Source organism: Musca domestica, unplaced genomic scaffold, assembly GCF_030504385.1.
Source record: "Musca domestica strain aabys unplaced genomic scaffold, Musca_domestica.polishedcontigs.V.1.1 115, whole genome shotgun sequence".
Lineage (NCBI taxonomy): Eukaryota > Metazoa > Arthropoda > Insecta > Diptera > Muscidae > Musca > Musca domestica.
The window spans coordinates 1,829,515-1,847,117 of NW_026712145.1; the positions used below are offsets into that span (position 1 = coordinate 1,829,515).

The 17,603-nt window shown below is 35.1% G+C and overlaps 1 protein-coding gene across 1 annotated transcript; it reads right to left on the minus strand.

Moving 5' to 3' along the window:
* Positions 1 to 5,928: 5,928 nt before the first annotated feature.
* LOC101889188 (esterase P-like) lies at positions 5,929 to 14,265 on the minus strand. The gene is made up of 3 exons (XM_005183882.4): positions 12,624 to 14,265; positions 6,228 to 6,351; positions 5,929 to 6,149 (listed from the first exon to the last, which is right to left on the minus strand). The coding sequence occupies exons 1-3, from the start codon at positions 14,146 to 14,148 to the stop codon at positions 6,032 to 6,034; spliced, it is 1,767 nt and encodes a 588-aa protein (XP_005183939.4). The 5' UTR covers positions 14,149 to 14,265; the 3' UTR covers positions 5,929 to 6,031.
* Between the last annotated feature and the right edge of the window lie 3,338 nt (positions 14,266 to 17,603).

A 17,603-nucleotide genomic window follows, 5' to 3' on the forward strand; every position in this document is an offset into this window, starting at 1 on the left:
TTGATATATTTTAGAGCCATAATAATTTCGCTGGGGAATACAAATTTATTTTTTTTAACCGATCTTGAAATTTATGAAAGTATTTTTTATTTTTGATTTATTGGAATCTTACCCACTGAATATATGTTTGTAACAATCACATAAATATATTTGAGTGAATGCAGCTAAATGAAAGTTCTTCACACTTTCGTGAAGTTCAATGAAATCAATAATGAATTTACAAACAAAATCAGTTCATTTATTTATTTTATTTTGAAACAAGTTTTTTACACAAAAATATTCAATAATTCACACCTGAAAAAGTGATCACAAATAATAGCTAAAAACGCCGAAAACTCAATATTTAAGGAGTTATGGCCATTTTAAAATATTCAATAATTCATAGCTGAAAAAGTGATAACGAATAAAAGCTAAAAACGCCGAAAACTCAATATTTAAGGAGTTATGGCCATTTTAAAATATTCAATAATTCACACCTGAAAAAGTGATCACAAATAATAGCTAAAAACGCCGAAAACTCAATATTTAAGGAGTTATGGCCATTTTAAAATATTCAATAATTCAAGCTTAAAAAAGTGATCACAAATAATAGCTAAAAACGCCGAAAACTCAATATTTAAGGAGTTATGGCCATTTTAAAATATTCAATAACTCATAGCTGAAAAAGTGATCACAAATAATAGCTAAAAACGCCGAAAACTCAATATTTAAGGAGTTATGGCCATTTTAAAATATTCAATAATTCATAGCTGAAAAAGTGATCACAGATAATAGCTAGAAACGCCGAAAACTCAATATTTAAGGAGTTATGGCCATTTTAAAATATTCAATAATTCATAGCTGAAAAAGTGATCACAAATAATAGCTAGAAACGCCGAAAACTCAATATTTAAGGAGTTATGGCCATTTTAAAATATTCAATAATTCATAGCTGAAAAAGTGATCACAAATAATAGCTAGAAACGCCGAAAACTCAATATTTAAGGAGTTATGGCTATTTTAAAATATTAAATATGAATTATTATTCACAACTGAAAAAGTGTTCACAAATAATAGCTAAAAACTCCGAAAACTCAATATTTAAGGAGTTATAGCCATTTTAAAATATTCAATAATTCCTAGCTGAAAAAGTAATCACAAATAATAGCTAAAAACGCCGAAAACTCAATAGTTAAGGAGTTATGGCCATTTTAAAATATTCAATAATTCATAGCTGAAAAAGTGATCAGAAATAATAGCTAAAAACGCCGAGAACTCAATATTTAAGGAGTTATGGCCATTTTAAAATATTCAATAATTCATGCTCAAAAAATTGGTCACAAATAATAGCTAAAAACGCCGAAAACTCAATATTAAAGGAGTTATGGCCATTTTAAAATATTCAATAATTCACACCTGAAACAGTGATCACAAATAATAGCTAAAAACGCCGCAAACTCAATATTAAAGGAGTTATGGCCATTTTAAAATATTCAATAATTCACACCTGAAAAAGTGATCACAAATAATAGCTAAAAACACCGAAAACTCAATATTTAAGGAGTTATGGCCATTTTAATATATTCAATAATTCACACCTGAAAAAGTGATCACAAATAATAGCTAAAAACGCCGAGAACTCAATATTTAAGGAGTTATGGCCATTTTAAAATATTCAATAATTCATAGCTGAAAAAGTGATCACAAATAATAGCTAAAAATGCCAAAAACTCAATATTTAAGGAGTTATGGCCATTTTAAAATATTCAATAATTCATAGCTGAAAAAGTGATCACAAATAATAGCTAAAAACGCCGAAAACTCTATATTTAAGGAGTTATGGCCATTTTAAAATATTCAATTATTCATGCTTTAGAAAGTGATCACAAATAATAGCTAAAAACGCCGAAAACTCAATATTTAAGGCGTTATGGCCATTTTAAAATATTCAATAATTCATAGCTGAAAAAGTGATCACAAATAATAGCTAAAAACGCCGAAAACTCAATATTTAAGGAGTTATGGCCATTTTAAAATATTCAATAATTCATGCTTAAAAAAGTGATCACAAATAATAGCTAAAAACGCCGAAAACTCAATATTTAAGGAGTTATGGCCATTTTAAAATATTCAATAATTCACACCTGAAAAAGTGATCAGAAATAATAGCTAAAAACGCAGAAAACTCAATATTTAAGGAGTTATGGCCATTATAAAATATTCAATAACAATTACGCAAGTCAAAATATATTTGAATTTAACCGTTCTTGGCTGTCGGCAAAACCGACTGATATTGGTTTTTAAATTATTTTCTCACCTTTGTTTAAATTTATTCATTTGAATTTAATTTAATAGACAACCAATTAAATAGACATATTTTTTTTCTTCAAAATTTGAATAAAAATAATTATTTATCTCAAATCGATAGCGGCTCAGTTGTTGTATTTTTATCGTCAACTTCAAGTTTTTTTTTCTCTCCAGCTCAGGGTCGTTAAATATTCAATGGCATGCTAACAGTATAAAATTATGCCAGATTAACAATGTATTGAATTAACAATGTATATTAATTAGTTAGTCTCTAATTTGTTTCGGCATGATCCCCAAACTGTGTTCATGGAATATAAGTTAAATGGCCTGCCCTGCATGAGATGTAGCTCATATTCATTAACAGTTTGGCTAATGTGGTTAACAAATTTTCTGTAATATTAAATAAAGGTATATGAGCGTAGTCGTCAGAATGGTCAAATTTAACATCCGGTCTTGTGGGAGTGCTAAGGAAAAAGAACGAAAAATTATATTTATACGCACAGCATGGATTAGGAGTTAGAATGCCTTTCAATGTATAAGGGCACATTAGTCCTTCAGTCAGCTACATATTCCTGTTTTAAGTTTCTATTATAAAATATTCATTCGTTTTTAATGCTGAAGTCATGATGTTGAAATTTTGAAGCAGAAAAAAATGAAAACTTAATTTAACAATTAAAAAGTATAGGCCAGTCTGTTCGACAGGTGTATACCGTCAGCCAATGTTGGATTATTTAAATATATTTTGACTTCTGATATGATTACGCAAATTGTTGATCCTCCGAAGGAATGGGTTAAAATTGTCCATTTCGTAACGGACCTAAATAAATATGACATAAATATTATGAGGTGCCAGGATTGGACTATATCGACTACTTCCTTCACTTTACTATAGGGTGAGATGAAAAAAACTGCAACCAACTTCAAACGCCATAATTTTTACATTTTATTTTTTAAATTTCATTGAAGGAAAGAAAAAAATGTCGGAAATAGCATAAAATTTTAAATAACTTTAGATTTGTTCGAATTGGTCACCTTTGGCACGAATTATGGCCTTAAAACGGCCAACGAAAGCGTCACACGCTGCCCGAATGTTGCTCTGCGGTATTTTCGCCCATTCCCGCCGAAGCGCTTGCTTGAGGTGATCGACACTTTCGTATTTGTTTTAGTGCCAACCATGCTTTCCAAAATACTCCAGACACAATAGTCCAACGGATTGGTATCCGGATATTTTGGTTGCCATTGTGCGCTGGAAATGAAGCAAGGAACCTCATTTTGTAACCATTCCAGGGATGGCGCGTGCTGAGTGCGATGGTGCTGTGTCCTGTTGGAATATCCAAGTTCTGCGGCCAAAATGTTTGCGTGCCCTCAAGGCTTTAATACACCCTCCGGAATATTTTCGCGATAATATTCGGTATTTTTTCTGATGCCATGGTCGATTAATACGAGCGGAGAGCGACCATCGGCTGTTATGGCGGCCCCCACCATCACCATGGCTGGCGCTTGAGTTCTGGTGGCCAACCGAAGATGCACATTTTCAGCGGACCTCTTTGGCAAGAAAAAACGATCATTTTGTTGTTGTTTACAAACTGCTGGACAACGAATGTTTTCTCATCGGAGACGGAGAAAACCAAATTCGGCAATTCACCACTTTCGGCCAAGAGAAGCAACTCTTTAGCTCTTTTAAGTCTATTTTCTTTCTGTTGCGGTGGTGAAATTTCAATGGTTTTACCCCGAGCTCATTTTTCAATATTTGCCGAATGGAATATTGCGATATGTTCAGCTCACGAGCCATTTTTCGGTCACTCCGATGTGGGTTTCGATCAAGTTGCTTCTTTACTTTTCGAAGAATTTCTGCTGATGTTGCTGTTTTTTCTGTACACTTCCATGACGTCGGGCTACGCTACCAATATCACGGCAACGAGCGATGTTACGATACACAAGAGATTTATTCAAATTGAAATGCTGGATAGCTCTAACGATAGCCACTTGGTTGGTGGTCTTCCAGTCAAATATAAAGAAATCACACTATCACGCTTGAATTCCGAATCACGAATAACTTTTTTCTGTAAAATTCTGACCAAAATGCTTTCTTACGCTTGTAAACAATATAATGACCTGTCACTGGAATAATTTTAACAGCTGTCGGACGAGTGGCTTAGAAATGACAGCAGTCTGAAGTTGGTTGCAGTTTTTTCATCATAATTATTTAAAACGTTAACCATTTGGGGGGCACCTTTCAGAACGAGTGGACTGATATTTACCATCTTCACAGCAGATCATGTATAAGTAGAAATAATGGGATATGTGAAAGATGAGGAGAACCGGATGCTTATTTTGGATTTTCTGATCTTTTTGGTTATTCAAAACGTTGACCCTTTGTGGGGGAGGTACCAGAAGAAATGGTCCGATCTCTACCATATTTATAACAGTTCTTGTGTTGATGGAAATATTCAGATGTACCAGATCTGAATGGAATCGAATGTTAATTTCGCCTTTTAGGAGCTTCATGGATATTCAAAATTTCGACCCTTGGTGGGGGAGGTACCAGAAAGAGTGGACCAATATTTTCCATCTTCACAGCAGATCTTGTGTTAGTAGAAATAATGGGTTGTGTGAAATATAAAGAGAAACCAATTTTTGATTTTATAATTTGATTTTATAATCGTTTTGATTATTCCGAACTTTGACTCTTTGTGGGGGAGGTAGCAGAAGCAATGGTCCGATCCCTACTATTTTTATAACAGATCTTGTGCTAATGGAAATATTGAGATGCACCAAGTCTGAATGGAATCTGCTCTTCATTTCGTGTTTTATGAGCTTCATGGATATTCAAAATTTCGACCCTTTCTAGGGGAGGCACCAGAAGGAGTGGGCCGATAATGCCCATTTTCACACCAGACCTTGGGTTAATAAACATATTGTGATGTGTGTAAATTGAAGACAATCGGACCCTTACATCACATTTTATAAGAGTTATAATTGTTCAAAATTGTGACCCTTTGTGGGGGAGGTACTTGATGGAGTGGACCGATATTGTCCATTTTCGCACCTTACCTAGCACTGACGCAAATATTAGGATTTGCAAAGTTGGAGCAAAATCGAATTATTCATTTTCTTTTTTTTTTGGCAATTTTGACCATTTGTGTGGGAGGTACCAGAGGGAGTGGACCGGTATTACCCATCTCCGAAGTCGATCTAGATTTGATAATAATATTACAATGTAGCAAGTTTGGATCAAATCCGATACTCCCTTCGAGAGTTATCGTGCGCCCCTGCCAGACAGACGGACGGATGGACGTCGCTAGATCGACTCCAAATGTCCTGAAACTGATTTGGTCCAAAGAGATTTAGGGTCTAAAATCGTTATTTCGATGAGGCACCTTTTGACCGTATCAAGTGATATATACCCTCTCTAGCCATATGGCTGAGGGTATACAAATAGCTTATCGTTAACTTGGTTTCAAAACTCCTGTCACACATTGGTCCTTCGAGTATTTCAATTTTAATAATTAATTAGAAACCCCCTGTTATTTAATGTTTTATATTTCAATTTTTTTTTATTTCGAAATATCCCTAAATAACAAAACTTAAATAAAATTTTATTTTAAATGCCAGACTTGACTTATTTTCCCTACTAAATAAAATTTCGTCTTATTCTGCTATAAATTCACATCAACTTGAATTCTTTCCAAAGTCTAGCCTCTCAGTCTTGGAGATAAATGGAATTAAATGCCACATTTTTTTTTCAATTCACATCCTGTATAACAGTTTCACACGAATCCTTGGTAATCCACAGCAATCGCAAACTGTTCGAAGTGGCTTTGGTGTTTTTCTCAAAATTACATCTGCCATAGGAGAGGCCACTAAAAGGAAAAAGACAAAAAATTATTTAAAAGAGTTGAATACATTTTTGTTGTTGAAAAAAAAAAGCGAAAACTTACCCAAAATCGGCAAAATCTCCTAATAAATTCACCAGCCTTTGGGATACCACCACCTCATCGGGTCGGGCTGTACTGCGAAAAACGGGTCTCAGCAACAATGTGATGTCATCCAAATGACTGGCACCTGAAATTTACATTAGATAGATTAGATTCAGATTTTCACAAGAATTTAATTAATTCTGGAAATTCGTACTAAAACGGCACGAAAAATATTAAAAGGTACTAAATATGGTACCCTCTTTTTTGAGGATGGAGTGAAGCTAGAGCTCTTATGAAGAACTTTTTGAAATGGGTACCTCTGATGGAGTGTTTGATAGATGTACCAAAGGGTTTTTGAAAATTCGAAGTGTACTAAAAGTACTAAAATGTACTACATTTGTGACGTAGCATGAGAACGGCTAGAGTAAGAACTTTAAATTTGCAATTGTGAATCCAGGTTGAGGAGTAGAGTCGATGTGAGGAGGTAGTTTAGGAAGTGTGTGCTCATGTATACGAAATGTACTAAAGGGTACTAAATTTAGTATAATTTGAATTTTCAGGAACGGATGGAGCTGGATTCCTGAAATTTGCAATTAACATTTCTGGCGGAGTGTAGAATTTTGATATGGAAGATTTTTCGAAATTTGTACTTATGTGCACTAAAAGTACTAAATTTGGTACAATTTCGATTTGGGTGAACCGATAGAGCTGGAATTTTGAAATTTAGAAATAAGAATACTTTTGCTTTCTGGACCGAGGAATGTAGGTAGTTTTGGAAATTCGCACTTAAGTGTTGGTCCTAAATGGTACTAAATTTGGTACAATTTTAATTTTGGGTGAACCGATAGAGTTGGAATTCAGAAATTTGGGAATAAGATTACTATTGCATTGTAGGACTGAGGTATGTACGATGTTATGAAAAATTGTACTTTTGGGTACTAACTGGTACTAAATTTGGTACAATTTAAATTTTCGGATAACCAATAGAGTTGGAATACTAAAATTTGGAAATAAAATTACTATTGCATTCTAGGACTGAGGTATGTAGGTAGTTATGGAAATTCGTACTTAGAGCTCGTACTGAATGGTACTAAATTTGGTACAATTTAAATTTTGTGGGAACCAATAGGGTTAGAATCCTGAAATTTGGAAATAATATTAATATTGCATAGAAGGACTGTGGTATGTAGGTAGTTTTGGGAATTCGTACTTATGTGTTCGTACTGAATGGTACTAAATTTGGTACAACTTAAATTTTGGGAAAACCAATAGAGTTGAAATCCTGAAATTTGGAAATAAGATTTCTATTCGATTCTAGGACTGGTTTTAGAGATTCGTACTAAATGGTACTAAGTTTGGTACAATTCAAATTTTTAGTGAACCGGTAGAGTTGGAATTCTGAAATTTGAAAATAAGATTTCTATTGGACTGTACGATGTAGGTAGTTATGAAAATTTGTACTTAAGTGGACTAAATGAAACTAAATTTCGTACAATTTAAATTTTTGGGTGATCCAGTAGAGTTAGAATACTGGAATTTGAAAATAAGATCTCTGTTGGACTGTATAATGTAGGTAGTTATGAAAATTTTGTACTTGAGTGATACTAAATAATTTGGTACAATTTGGATTTGGGTGAACCAATAGAGCTGGTATCCTCAAAATTGGAAATACGATTACTGTCGGAGTGTAAGATTGGGATATGTAGGTAATTTTGGATATTTGTATTTATATGTACTAAATTTGATACAAATTGGATTAATGTGAACCGATAGAGCTGCAATCCTGAAATTTGGAATTAAGACTACTGTTGGAGTGTAGGATTGGGTTATGTAGGAAGTTTTGGAAATTCGTACTTATCTGTACAATAGGTACTAAATTTGATACAATCTGTACTTAGGCGAACCGATAAGGATGAATGAACTTCGGAATTGGCTTATTATGGAAGTGTAGGATTGTGGTATGAAGGAAGCTTTGGGAATTCATACTTTGAAACAATTAGGATTTGGGTAAATAGATAGGGCTGGTATCCTGAAATTTGGAAATAAGATTTCTGTCGGATTAGGATATGGAGAAATTTTAAATTTGGTGTTAGGATCACAGTTGGTGTGTAGGGTTGAAATATGGAGGTGGTTTTGGAAATACATGCTAAAAAGTACAAAATGGTACTAAATTTCGGTTTTGGGTATGGGATTGAGTTGGAAATCTTAAATTTGGCATTAGAATGAACTTTTGTACGGTTTGGTTGATACTTGGAAGAAAACTTGGAAGTATGTACTAAATAGTATTAACATTGTTTATTGGGTTAAGAAGTAGAGCTGGAACTCTGAAATTTGGAGCGCAAGTCTTTAATGCTGTGTAGGATAGGCAAACGAAAGGGGTTTTTGAAATTCTAACAATAAGTGCAGCATAAGTACTGAATTCGCTTCCATTTGGGAATTATGTGAAAGGATAGTGGCAATATTTTAGAATTAGGTATGAGAATCAATTTTTTGAAATGGGTTTGATATGTGGAGATGGTTTTGTAAATGTGTACTAAGTGAGGGAACTGTACTAAATGGTAATAATTTTGGTACATTTTGGTTTTGGGTAAACGTAAGAAACTGGTAATTTGAAATGTTGGTATTTGGGATCCCCGTTGGTGGTAGGTTTATGATAAAGAGGTGGTATTGGAAGCATGTACTACAAGTGCACGAAAAGCACGAACAGCACTAATTAGTACTGTATTTGGTACAATTTGATATACAATTTGATATTGGATGACTAGATGGTGCTTGAAATCTGAAATTTGGTATTGGGGTCGCTGTTCATGTGTGGCATACAGATATGGAGGTAATTTAGCAAATCTTTACTAAAGTAGTACGAAAAGTACTAAGTGGTACTGAATTTGGTATTGGGTGAAGGTAAAGAGCTGAAATCCTGAAATTTGATATAGATGTCACTGTTGGTATCTGGAAATGGGATATAGAGGTGGTTTTGGAAATCTGTACTATAATTACACGAAAGGTACTAAATAGTACTAAAATTGGTTCAATTTGAAATCAAGTGAAATCTGGTATTATGATCACTGTTTATGTGTAGCCTGGACATATGGGGTGGTTTCGGAAATGTGTACTATAATTGTATAAAAAATTACTAAATTGGTTTTGGGTGAATGGATAGGGATGGAATCCTCAAATTTGATATTGAGATCTCTGATGGTATCTGAAATTGAGAAATGGAGGTGGTTTTGGAAATGTGTACTATAATTGTTCGAAAAAGTACAAAATGGTACTAAATTTGGTATTGGGTGAAGGGATAGAGAAAAATATATTTAAATTTGATATTGAGGTCTCTGTTGGTATATGAGATTCAGATCTGGTGGTTTTGGATATATGTACTATGTGTCGCTGTTGGTGTCTCTGGTTGAGATATGGAGGTGGTTTTGCAAATGGGTACTATAATTGTTCGAAAAAGTACTAAATGGTACTAAATTTGGTGTTGGGTGAAGGCATAGCGCTTGAATCTTCAAATTTGATATTGAGTTCTCTTTTGATATTTGGAAATGAGATATAGAGGTGGTGTTGGAAATTAATAAGTTTTGTATAGAGCTGAAATTTGGCATTGAGGTCTCTGTTGGTATCAAGTGGTGGTTTTGCAAATTCGTACTATAATTGTTCGAAAATGATACTAATTTTGGATCTTTCTGCATATGTGTACTAAATATTACTAAATTTGGTATTGAATGAAGGGATAGAGGTAAAATTCTGAAAGTTGATATTGAGCTTTCTGTTGGTATCTGAAATTGAAATCTGGTTGTTGTTTTGCAAATGTGTTCTATTATTGCTCGAAAAGAACAAAATTTAACTAAATTTGATATTGAGGGAAGGGATAGAGCTGAAATCGGAAATTTGATATTGAGGTCACTGTTGGTTTCTGGGGTTGGCATACGACGTATGAAGTTTTCATTGAAAAATTGTATCCATTTGAGTACGAATCTAAAATTTTAAGGTGGGCTTTTCTCTATCGAAGTAGCGGGCACTTGCTAGTTTAGTATAAAAATGGAAAGATGAACTTTGAATACCCTCCACCATTTGGAACGAATTTGGAAATAAAATCCTTAAAAACCGAATATAGCCGTTATATAGGTGTCTATACGACGTGGACCTACATAGGCATTGTTTGTCATAAGTCATTACCATATTAAAATTCGAAACTTGAAATAAACGGTAAATAATGTAGCTTAAATCATCAAAATATCGTATATAGGGAGGTACCGTTATATCGCCAGCTGTGCGAAGACCAGCCTAGACAATTTTCTGTCATAGGCTGTAGCATCCATTACGAAGTTCAAATACGACATCTCAAACTCTTTTGGTGGGTATTGTACCTAAACTCGTCAAAATACCGAATATAGGGAGGTACTAATATATGGGGCCTATTCGAAGACCTGAACCTGCACAGGCAATTTTCTGTCATAGGCTGTAGTATCCATTACGAACTTCAAATACCAAATTTGAAACAACTCCGGTTAATAATGTCGCTAAAATCATCAAAATACCGAATATAGGGAGGTACTGTTATATGGGGGCTATATGAAGACGTGGACCTGCACAAACAATTTTCTGTCTTAGGCTGTAGTATCTCTTTCGAACTTCAAATACCAAATTTGAAACAATTCCGGGGAATAATGTCGTTAAAATCATGAAAATACCGAATATCGGGAGGTACCGTTATATGGGGGCTATACGAAGACGTGAACCTACACAGACAATTTTCTGTCACAGACTGTAGTACCCATTTGGACCTCCAAATACGAAATTTGAAACAATTGACTAATTTAGCTAGAATCATCAAAATATCGAATAAAGGGAGGTACAGTCATATGGGGTATGCGATATCGTAGACCTATATAGCCCATTTTTAATACCAAAAGTTCTGCAGACCAAACACACATTTGAGTAAAATTTTCTTTTCGTTCTCTTTCCAACATTTTAGTTCAAAATTAAATTTTCGACATTATTTTTTTTTTTGGAATATTATAGACGATTTGTTGTCGGACGGGTAATGCCATTACCCAGTAATGGGAAAAAGTAGATGCTTTTCTCTTAACAATTTTCCTCTTAATTAATCAACATTTGAATCTCTTAAAAAATTCTCGACATTTTTTGTGTGTAAATTTTAGACTTTTTTGTCATACGGGTAGTGAATAATGTTTACTGTTGTCATTACCCAGTAATGGGTAAATGTTACTATTTCCCTCTTAACAAATTTTTCCTAATTAATACTCATTTGAAATTCTCAATAAAATTCTCGACATTTTTTGTGTGAAAATTTTGAATCCTTTTTTTGTCATAATGGTAATGCAGAGTGTATGCTGGTGTCATTACCCAGTAATGGGAAAAAGCTGATGTTTCCCTCTTAACAATATTTTGTTAATTAATCCACATTTGAAAATATTAATAAAATTCCCATTTTTTAGTAAATATTTTGGATCTTTTTTACGGGTAATGCAAAATGTATGCTGGTGCCATTACCCTGTAATGTGGAAAGATGCTGTTTTCCTCTTAACAAATTTTTCCTAATTAATCCTCATTTGAAATTCTTAATAAAATTCCCGACATTTTTTGTGAACATTTAGATGTTTTTTTTTGTCATACTGGTAATGCTGTTGTCATTACTCTGTAATGGGAAAAAGTTGATGTTTCCCTCTTAATATTTTTTTGCTGATATATCAACATTTGAAATTCCCAATTGCATGCTCTACATTTTTTGGTGTGAAAATTTTAAAATGTTGTTTCGTCATGCGGGTAATGCAGAATGTATGCTGGTGTCATTACCAAGTAATGGGGAAAGTTGCTGTTACCCACTTTAAAAATTTTTGCTAAAATTTTCTAAAACATTTGAATTTATCAATAAAATTTACGACATTTTTTGTGAAAATGTTAGACGTTTTTTTTTTTTGTCATACGGGTAATGCAGAATGTATGCTGTTGTCATTACCGAATAATGGGAAAAGTTGCTCTCTTCTAAAAAATTTTGATGAGTTTCTAAATTTGAAATCCTTGTTTGAAATCTGGACGTTATTATTATTTTTGAAAATTGGTTTATCTTTCTTGAAAAACGGGTAATGCAGAATGTATGGCAGAATGTATGGTCATTACCGAATAATGGCAAAAGTTGTTCTCTCCTAAAAAAAATTTTAATGGGTTTCTAAATTTGAAATCCTTGCTTGAAATGTGGACGTTATTATTATCTTTGAAAATTTGTATATCTTTTTTTGACAAACGGGTAATGCAGAATGTATGGTGTGGTCATTACCTAGTAATGGGAAAAGTAGTTCTCTCTGTCTTAACAAATTTTGGCTATTTTTTATATAAAATTCTCAATTCAATTCTGCACATTTTTTCAAATAAAAATAAAAATTCTCTCAAACTCACCAAACTTAATATCCGTTCGGAATGCCAAATCGTAGCCAATGGCATAATTCGAGGCAATATCGTAGACAAAACCATAAACTGGAGCCTTTGAATAGCGACTATGTAGCTGCATAGCCTTCAGAACGCCATTCTTCACCAAAACATCTGTGTACATTTCCTCTACCTTGGCATAGGATTTCGTGGAGAATGGTTCATCACCCAAATAGGCATCCTTTAGACCCTGGGCATAACTGCGCGGATCTTTGCTAATGTGTTGCAGAAAGAGATTTTGCGGTGCTAAGTCGAGCCAATTTTTGTTCATTTCATTGATGTATTCCGTGCCTGTCCTTGGATTTATTCTCAAAAGTTCGGCAGCATTGAAATTGCCATCATGACTCGTATAGGATACCAGCCAGGGAATGTGACTGAAGCGTCCGGATTTTATGATGGCCTCAGGTTGTTCGGTAAGGAAGGCATTTTTGGCATTTTTCGGCTCCACCACGGGCCCGAAGGGTACCAGGGGATTGTAGCCCCAGTTTAGGAGAGTTTGAACGGCATTAACAATATCGGTGGCATTGCGGGATTGTAGACAAGTTTTCAGATCCTGGCTGGACCTGGCCGTGCAATTAACGGCCGCTGCCAGGCGATTGGCATTGTCCTGCGGCTTGGCAATTACGGCCCAGGGGTTTAGGGCCACACCGCTCATTGAAATGGCTGCCTTGGCAGTGTTGGCCAGCGAGGGCCTCAGCATATGCAAATGGGTGCTGGCTCCTCCAGCTCCATGTCCCAAAAGCAAGATTTTGTTTGGATCTCCATCGAAGTTGGCAATGTTTTGTTTAATCCATTGCAGGGCCAGCAATTGGTCCTTTAGGCCATAGTTACCGGGTATGACATTGTCTCCGGTGCTGAGGAAGCCCAAGGGGCCCAAACGATAGTTGACCTTTACCATGACAATACGACTGCCCACCATGGAGGGCTCTGGATCAAATTCTGGGCCACCACCCATCATGAATTGGCCACCATGAAGAAATACCACGACGGGATATTTGACGCCTCTTGGCTTGGGTGTGTAAATGCTAAGGGTAAGGCAATCCTCTTGGCCCCGCAATTTGTTGACACCATGGTCCCGGAACCATTGCAGGCAATATTGTGGATAAACGGTGGCATTGAGTTCCGTTGGCCATTTTTGATCCAACGGCTGGGGATCTTCAAAACGCAATTTCCCCACCGGAGGCTTGGCATAGGGTATGGACTCCCAGCTAAAATACATGCCCCACTCTTTGCCCCTTATCGGGCCATTGGGGGTTTGAACCACAACACTACCACTGCCGGCAGCATCGGCCACGCTCTGGCGTATACTGTTTCTATCCACGGTATTGGGTGTTCTGGCCGGTTTTCCGGGTGGCAAATTCAAGGATTGCCCAACCTCAGCAGCTGGGGCCACGGGAGGCAATAACTCGTCAAATGGCAACTGGCATCGCACCCAACTACTCTCCAGCAGTGATGCCAAAAGAAACACCAAAAATCGACTAAAACGTAACTCCATTTGTAACCAACGATTCCGAGATCACTGTTCTCCCTGCTAATGCTAATCACTGACTAAATATGCCGCAGACACGCTTGTATTATTTATATATTTTAATTAATTTACACACATTATTAACAGGTTCTTCGGCTGGGCATAAATTAGCCAGCGAGTGATGACTTATATATAACAGCGGGGCAGTCATCCAACACCACCTCCATCGGTAGCCATTGATCGGCCAAGCCCTGTTTGATTTTTGAAAATTTGTTTTTTTTTTCTCCAAAGTTGTAATTCAGTATTTGTTCTTGTTTTTTATTTTTCAAACTTTTGATTCGATTCAAATCAATTCGTTTATTGGGTCATTGATGCGCATAAATTATCCGAATTTCGAAATTCACATCCAGAAATGGGTTCTTTGGGACATTGACTGCTCTAGATTTATACGCAGGCTTATAAATAATTTTCTAGAGCAAAAATTTGAACTGACCAAAAAACCCGCTGAATTAAAGTGAAAGTTAAACACGTGAACGATTCTGAATACTTTTTTTTCAAATAGGTTATAGAATCCAAAAATATTTCAAATTATATATCCTCCTACTTCGCAAATTCCTAATTTTTCTATCCGCAATAATTTTAATTTATTATGGATTTAAATACAAAAATAAAATCAAATATTGAAACGAATTTTCAAGACCTGTATTTAAATGAAAAGGCAGTGAGTCGATTTATTTTCAATACTTGCGGTTAATAACCCACCCTACCACACTTCCTTGGTCATTGACCTTAAAAAAAATCAAGAGGTTCAAGATATTTTGTTTTCAATTTCGAAAATACCATGAATGGTTTTCATTTAGCTGCCACCCTATATGAAGCAGTTAAGTGAAAATTTCTCGAATGGTTGTGTGATATTCTGTCATAATTAGTATAATTAGGATAAAAAATAAACAAATTACATTTTTTACAGAATTCTGAAACTAAATATCTATAGACAACACAAATTTTCAAATTTGTGTCGGGACAGTGGTTTGTATGAGCGAATATCCAATAATTTGGGTGCAGCTAACCTATTACGCTTCTTAAATCCAATTCTAAAGTAAAAAACGGTCATTGCCCCAAATGAAGAAAGAAGTTTTGCTGAAGGTTATAATTAGGGTTGAAAATTTTAGCCTTACACTGCGACTGCCATTAAATAAACAGTGCGACAAAATTCCATTTTTAAATAACTACAGGAAAAATCCCGCAGAATATGAAAGTAGAGCTAAAACTACGAGGCAGGTGTATTGGCGTTTTTAAAGGTTTACATCAACCAAAGCAACCAAAATAGAGGAGGACAATTTTCCCCGTTTTTATACCTTCCACCATACCATGGAGCGTATATTTACTTTGTCATTCCGTTTGTATCTCCTCGAAAAACTCATGTCGGACCCAACAAAATATATATATTTGATCAGCATAAAATTCTAAGTCCATTTAGCGATGTCCGTCTGTCCGTCTGTTGCCTTTCGAACGAATTGAGATAGACGCCTAAAATTTTGCACACATGTATATTTTGCCAGTAGGCAGGTTAAGTTCGTAAATGGATCATATAGGTCTACGTTTTCATATAGCCCCCATATAACAGTACCTCCCGATATTCGCTATTTTAATGATTTTAGCGACATTATTCACCGGAATTGTTTAAAATTTTGAATTTGAAGTTCGTAATAAATACTAAAGCCTAAGACAGAAAATTGTCTGTGCAGATCCATGTCTTCGTATAGCCCCCATATAACAGTACCTCCCGATATTCGCTATTTTGATGATTTTAGCGACCTTGCTCACCGGAATAGTTTCCAATTTGGCATTTGAAGTTGGAAATGGATACTACAGCCTAAGACAGAAAATTGTCTGTGCAGGTCCATGTCTTCGTATAGCCTCCATATAATGGTACCTCCCTATATTCGGTATTGTGGTGATTTTAGCGTCGTTATTCACCGGAATTGTTTAAAATTTAGAATTTGAATTTCGTAATGGATACTAAAGCCTAAGACAGAAAATTTCGTATGCAGGTCCACGTCTTCGCATAGCGCCCATATTACGGTACCACCCTATAATTTGGTGATTTTAGCGTCATTATTCACCGGAGATTATGTATTTAGAGCTCGTAATGGGAACTACAGTATGTGACAGAAAATTGTCTATCCAGCTCCAGGTCTTCGTATAGCTCCGATGTAACGGTACCTCCCTATATACGGCATTTTGAGGATTTTAACTACATTGTTCACCGTTTATTTTAAGTTTCGAATTTTAATATGACAAACAAAGCCTATGTAGGTCCACGTCGTATAGACCACAATATAACGGCTGTATTCCGTATTTTTAAAATTTTAACAGAATTTTTAAGGGATTTTATTTTTTGAAAATGTCCAAATTCGTTCCAACTGGTGGAGGGTATTTAAAATTTCGGCCCGGACGAACTTACTGCTTTTTAGATTGTTACAGTTTTTTTTTTTAATTTTCGGATTAAGATTTCTTAAAATTTTCTTTAGGTGTATAATGTTTTCGGCGATATCACTTAGTGGCAAGTGCCCGCTACTTCGTCCGCGAAAAGTCCACCTTAAAATTGTAGATTCGTTCCGACAGGTCGTGTTAGGCCTAGTTAGTACTCAAAATGCACAACTTGTTCGATTTGACATCTGACACCAAATTTAATTTAAAAATTCTTCAAATAATCTACACCTCCTCAGCCTCAGCAACAACAGTGATCCACATTTACCACTTTTCGACCGATTATAAAACCACCTGATATCAACACCAAATACCACCGGAGACATCAATATCAAATTTCGGGATTCAACTTCTAACCTTTCATCCAATTTAGCAACACTTACTTTTTTTCGAACAATTATAGTAAATATGCCTAAAACTACCTCCAGATATTAACCACAGACACCAAGGCATTTAAATTAAATTTCAGGATATCAGCTCTATTCCATCACCCAGTACCAAATTTAGTAACATTTAGTACTTTTCGTACAACTATAGTACACATTTCCAAAATCACCTCCATATCTTTACCACATACACCAACAGCGACATCTATAGCAAATTTTAGGAATTCAGATCTATTCCTTCACCCAATACCAAATTTAGTACTAATTAGTAATTTTAGTACAATTATAGAACACATCTCAAAAACCACCTCCACATCTCAGTTGCAGATAACAACATAGATCTCAATATCAAATTTCGGGATTCCAACTCTATACCTTCAATCAACACCACATTTAGTACTATTTAGTACTCTTCGTACAATTATAATTCACATTTCCAAAACCACCTCCACATCTTGGTTCCAGATACCAACAGAGACCTTAATATCAAAGCCCTAACCCTTCACCCAATACCAAATTAGTGGAACCATTTGGAACTTTTCGCACCAATAAAGGACGAATTTACGAAATACAGCCAAATCTCAAACACAGATACCAACAGTA

Bases quoted from the DNA above. Each gene is read 5' to 3' on its own strand.
- LOC101889188 (XM_005183882.4), bottom strand. From the start codon at position 14,148: ATGGAGTTACGTTTTAGTCGATTTTTGGTGTTTCTTTTGGCATCACTG. The intron at 6,352-12,623 runs GTGAGTTTGAGA...TGTAAATTTCAG, and splicing joins CCGAACGGATATTAAGTTTG to GTGCCAGTCATTTGGATGAC. The intron at 6,150-6,227 runs GTAAGTTTTCGC...TTTTCCTTTTAG, and splicing joins GGAGATTTTGCCGATTTTGG to TGGCCTCTCCTATGGCAGAT.